We start from the raw sequence: 5,983 nt of genomic DNA, 5'->3' as shown, positions 1-5,983 counted from the left end.
CCATTTTGTTATGCGTTCGAATTTTAAAAAAAGGATGGGTCAAACACGAGATAATTTAATATACTTTCATGTCGTTTTGGAATTTTGCAATTCGGATAAGACCCCCAGCGCCAATCCATGGTACCGCAAATCATGTTTTTTTCGAACGATCATATTCAAGGAGCCGTAGGGGAGAGGGGAGGGGTTCACATATGCAAACAAAATTGTAAATATTAGTATAAAGTGCAATGTTTGGAATGCAAAAAACCCGAATCGATTCGCTTTTCGCGTTATCGAGAATAAAATATTTGAAATTAGGCAAAAAATATGGTGTAAAAAGTACTATGCCCCCTTAAGTTAGGTCCCATCAGTACCCGAGCAAGAGAAAATTCAGAAGAATTCCTGATCAAGATATTTTTTGGTGAATAACTGCCTACCTGATTTTGGTATTGACGAGCTTGACATAAGAGGTAAAACAGTTACAAATGTTCTACAAACACTCAAATAATAACTGGTTGAATATGATATGAATATGATTTCCGAAGCGCTATAAGACATGTACTTACGTCTGAAGAAATTGGGTAATTTCGTATAGATGAATAAATTTTGTACTTATCAATTTTTATAAAAGTTTGATCGTAAAATTTTATTATTTTATTTTATTTTATTTTATTTCACACATGTTTTGTTGTCGTATTCTGTGTTGAAGTTCTTCGAATTTGTTAATCCGTACTCAACTGCACTTACACACATATCTTTCGGTTAACATCAAAGTTCTTGCCTGTGGGACATTTTTCCGTTTTGCTCACCAATGTTGATCCGGAATAGTAACACCGGTAGTATTCGTTCGTATTTACCGTATTCGGAAATATTCCTTCCTGAGTGCAGCTCATGGCACATTTTTCTCCATTGAAGCTACCTCCAGAACCACAGCTGTAAATGGTAGCTACACCGTCTGTACACTGTGCGTAAAATATCTTGTTGGTGCCGTACGGTACAAGCGATTTACCTTCGGTGCAATTTGCTCGATTGCAAACGGCACCACTTTTGCAGGGAAATACTCCGGTCGAGGTGGATGTATAGTAGAACACGTATCCTGGGGGGCATTCCTGTAATAACGAGGGTTCGTTTGCTGCTGAACAGTAGTGATAAATACTGCAATTGGTTGCATCCGGATATATGCCAGATCCCGAACATATGACGGATCCTTCTTCCGGTGGTGTTGTAGTACCCGAAGCAGGAGTAGTTGTGCCCGTTGGTGGTGGTGTTTCGGTTGCTGTATCAGGTTCACATCCAGCTGGAGGGGCTATAGGTGCACACATTGCCCCTCCCGGAGTTATTGGTAGCATTTCTGGTACATCCAGACAGTATTCATTTGGCAAACACTGTACATTAAAAACCATCTCGTCTGTGGCACAAATGGTCATCTTTTTACAATCCACGCATTTGGTGGTAGCTGCACCGCCAAGCGGTTTGCCGCACGCGTTATTTTGGCTAATGGCGGGTGCCAGTTGTGCGAACAGCACGGCACAAATGCCAACCCAGTAGTACGGCTTCATTTTGACTGAGGTAATACCTTTTCGATCTCGGCTTTTAAGCTAGTACCAAGCATGTTTAAAGTATGATTCAAGAGGAATAAATCATCCGATATTATCTATTTTTGTAGATAAGGACTAGACTTTTTTGAGTCAATGCTTGTGGTACACTGAATGATGGTATATGCACATTTTTCTGAAATTTAATGACAAACGACATCTTATTCATTGCCTCGGAAAGAAATAAAATTATATTACCGCACACCTAATTGAATACTTACTTGAATTTGAATACTTATAAAAAATCCTTAGAAATGACGATTCGTGACGATTTGACAGGTATAATGTAGATCATAAACAAAATCATATCATAGGGATCGTTTTCAGTGTAGGTACCGAGATTATATTTTTGATTTACCAATCAGTAAAGAAGATAAGTGGAGGAATGTTTGTTTTATTCACCACACCCTGATTAGAAAGAAGCTTTGTCGAGATTTATAGATTTTGTAAATCCCGGAAATAAGATGGACCAGGTAGTGAAGGTTGTCGTCGTCATTTGTGCTGTGTCAAGTAGGTATCTCCGTTGAACTAGATTATGAGCCACTCGTCGCCATTTTCACAATCGTCTCGGAAGTCGTAAATCGTCTTCGAAGTGGTCGGACCATTTCGCATGTTGGGTCCCTTTGTTTCTGGTGTCGGTGGGGTTCGATAGCGTTGAAATGTGTGCACCCCACCGAAACCTCCTAATCCAAGTGTATGATGATATTCACCCCGAGCACTGCGCTCGTAAACAATTCGGTACAGTCCACTTTCAGTTTTTGCTCCATCAAAAGTCGTCTACAGCACCTACTACGCGAACACGGCAAGAGCGCTTATGTCCTCCGTAAACAGAGTCATGGCTTCAAGTCCATAAAGAACTCTCTTTCTAACATCTTACTTATTTAGTTGGTTTTGCCGTCCCAAGACAAACCTTGAGAAAAAAGTTTCTCCAATTTACTCTATTGAAGGCTACCGCTCTCTAATTCCTTGGACACCGTGTACTCTCCGCCAGATTTCGCTGCACCTGGTGTAACCATCTTGCTCACTGCGCTCCTGGTCATCTTGTTTCTAGCGGATCTCAAGTAAACACCATCTTTGCAGAGCAGTTCTCCAGCATTCTTGCAACATGCCATGCCCATCAACTTCGAGCACTCGCAGGTCCTTCCCGATCGTTGTCTGTGTTTCATGACCGTTGAAACAACTGTAGTAATGAGCGTCTTGTGCAGGGTACACTTTGTACGGGGGCATAATCTGCTCGACCGCAATCGCTTGTGAAACCCATAGTAAGCACGACATCCGCTGATAATACACCTCAGAATATCACGGCTGGGGTCATTGTCCGCTGTGACCAGCGTGCCAAGCTAGACAAATTCGGCGATAACCTCAAACTCATCACTGTTACAGTACTGCCCAAGTTGCGTCGTTCGCTCTTGGTTCCCCCGACCAGCAAGTACTTTTTATACTTAGGTATTTACCTTTAGCTGAAGACCCCATTATTAACAAGACTGGCATCTCTGTTATTTTTCCATATAAACGTCTTCTGTCACCATCATCGCCAGCGCTTCTTTTAGCGAAAATTTTGCATGAATGTTAGTAAGCTCTCCAAAATTCTGTATTGGTGTTTGTTCGAATATGTTGGCATTGTGATATGAATATTAGCACCCATTCACACAGATGTATCTATGGTCGATAGAGCGAGCTACCATCAGCACCTCCTGAATATTGGCAGAGCTGTCTATCTTCTTGTTAGAGGGGTCTTCGCTTTAATCCAATCTTTTCTGCTTCGCCCTTTAGTCTCGTGTACTGATCAACCACCGCACCGCCACAGATATGCTGCCGATAATATCCATGTAATCGCCAAAGCAGACGAATTGACTGGATTTGAACGGCTATTCTGGTCCCGTTTTAATAAACTCCGCTCTGGTGCTATCTTTTCCAGCCGATTTATCGTTCTTTAGCTGCATGGTGGCCACCGTAACTATCTGTCACTTTACGATCGTTCGTCAAAATACTGCCATTCTTATCCCGACACATTACGGTTCGTGGCACAAAGCCTTTGCAGGATCCGTTTAGTTTCTTGTAGAACGTTCGCGTTCCTTGAGAACGATGCAGCCAATCCAATTCTGCAATATTCCTGCTCTACCAGGTGGCACTTTTTCTCCCGAAAGATTTGATTTCGCTGCTTCTTCTTTTGTTTGCGTTTTTCCATGTTCTGACGTGTGACATTGGGCATCTTGGCCACTCGCGCAGCGTTCTCTTCTCCATCACCCTCTTATATTAATCGGCAAACCAATCGTTCCGTTGATTCCATACCACATGCCCGATAGAGCTCTTCGCAACATTACTAATGCTGTTTTAATGACATTCCAACAGTCCTCGAGAGGGGCTTCGTTCAGCTCGTCTTCTTCCAGCAGCCCAGCTTTGACCCAGCCAGCACCAACTCGTATATCAATGTACATAAACTATCGTAAATATTTCTTAACAAATTCGGATTCGTAAATAAAGCCTAACAAAGCGCGCTCAATGTGATATTCTATCGTTTATAATGCTAGTAACTGACAAACATACGATTTTCAGCAAAAATTCGTATAACTGCATGCGCTTAATCGGATCTTATCGTATTGAAATACCTATATAAGTGTATCGCTCAAAATTATTCCTCAGTGCGTATATCGCCTCCAAAATGGTACAGATATGCGGCTTTTGAGCGTCGAATACGATTTTGTTGAATACATATCAGTACGTAACTCTTATTCGCAATCTAATTATACATATGAAAATGCTGACAGGAGAGAGAGCGCGCGTAGTTTGCGGCGACGTCTGGGTGCTTCAACCGCGCAAAACATAACCGTGGCTGACTCGGAACTTAACCTTCTTTTGTTATTCGACATTTTTGAGTAGATCCTAACTACAAATGTGAGATTCATGTCATGTCTTCTCTTTTACGCTTATCACAGCGATGCAAATATATTTGAACGCATCTTTTTCGCATGAAATGGTAGCTGGCGCTAAGCTATAGGTGCCCGTTAAAAGCAAAGCCATGGGTATAAACGTCCTTCAGAACTTGACCCTTCTTTATCGACAGACTTCGCAGTCGGTTATTAGAGTACAGGAAAATTACGGGGCTAGTGTAAAAATCCTATTAACTCAGTAGCGGCACCGGCCAGTAGAAATTCGAACATACGACGACTGGCTTGTTAGACCAGCATCGTACCCCGGAGCTAACTGGGCGGGCCCGTTAAGCCGTTCTAAAATCAGACGAGAATTGTTCGAAGAGTGATCTGTTCGCTAAACGACATTGAAAGACTATTCATAGGATAGGTTTTGTACAAAGTTAACTTGAACTAGAGGTGCTTAAACACTATTAATTTGCATAACTGCGAACATCGTTATTTCGATTGCGGTAGGGTAGAGAACCTATTTTAAGCAGTCTAAGCGGGTTACTGATGGTTTTACCTCATTATAAGCGATGGGTTGAACAAGGGGGGGGATATCAGCATACCAATCTTCTGGCTAACCTTAGTACTTTAAGCTGTTACTACTGAAACCAAGGGGAAAGTGGCTGAGAACATTGCGCTGGGCACCATCTAGTGAACGATGTCTTACACATCGTTCACGATGTCTTACACATCGTTCTCCATCTCGTTGATCGCAATTGCGGTACATTCATTTCATAATTTATTGCACACTGTAGCACACAAATGCCACCTTTTTGACATCCAAACTTTAAAATATTGAAATTTGGCAGCCCTGCTAATTTTTGGCATTGTCAAACTGTTATTTGTTCCCCAAGTTTGACGTGATGGACACCTTTCCGCAGGGGCGGACTGGCCCACCGGGCAACCGGGCAAATGCCCGGTGGGCCCCAGTAAAAATTTCGTTGTTACACAAAATGAGATTTTCCAAAATTTCTATTTCAATACTTTTTCTATGACTCACGAATGTTCGATTGCTAGGGCCCCATGATTCATGAAATCAGCCGATTTGATTATTGAAAATTCAGCTTCAAATGGGACTGTTGGGGCCCCGAACTTTAAACCAAAATATCTCTTTCGATTAAACTTTTTCTATGACTCACGAATGTTCGATTGGTGGAGCCCCATGATTTATAAAATCAACCGATTTGATGATTGAAAATTCAGCTTCAAATGGGACTGTTGGGGCCCCGAACTTTAAACCAAAATTTCTCTTTCAATTAAACTTTTTCTATGACTCACGAATGTTCGATTGCAGGGGCCCCATGATTTATAAAATCAACCGATTTAGTGATTGAAAATTCAGCTTCAAATGAGACTGTTGGGGCCCCGAACTTTAAACCAAAATTTCTCTTTCAATTAAACTTTTTCTATGACTCACGAATATTCGATTGCTGGGGCCCCATGATTTATAAAATCAACAGATTTGATGATTGAAAATTCAGCTTCAAATGG

At 41.6% G+C, this 5,983-nt stretch overlaps 1 protein-coding gene across 1 annotated transcript; it reads right to left on the bottom strand.

Moving 5' to 3' along the window:
* Positions 1–722: 722 nt before the first annotated feature.
* Positions 723–1,538, bottom strand: LOC128735605 (uncharacterized). The gene has a single exon (XM_053830089.1). The coding sequence runs from the start codon at positions 1,536–1,538 to the stop codon at positions 723–725; it is 816 nt and encodes a 271-aa protein (XP_053686064.1).
* Positions 1,539–5,983: the final 4,445 nt, after the last annotated feature.

Source organism: Sabethes cyaneus, chromosome 2 (assembly GCF_943734655.1).
Source record: "Sabethes cyaneus chromosome 2, idSabCyanKW18_F2, whole genome shotgun sequence".
Classification (NCBI taxonomy): domain Eukaryota; kingdom Metazoa; phylum Arthropoda; class Insecta; order Diptera; family Culicidae; genus Sabethes; species Sabethes cyaneus.
The sequence above is the reverse complement of the archived record's forward strand: the minus strand, read 5'-3'. Positions and strand labels throughout refer to the sequence as shown.

Excerpts from the sequence above, each read along its gene's own strand:
- LOC128735605 (XM_053830089.1), bottom strand. The coding sequence starts at position 1,538 with ATGAAGCCGTACTACTGGGTTGGCATTTGTGCCGTGCTGTTCGCACAA.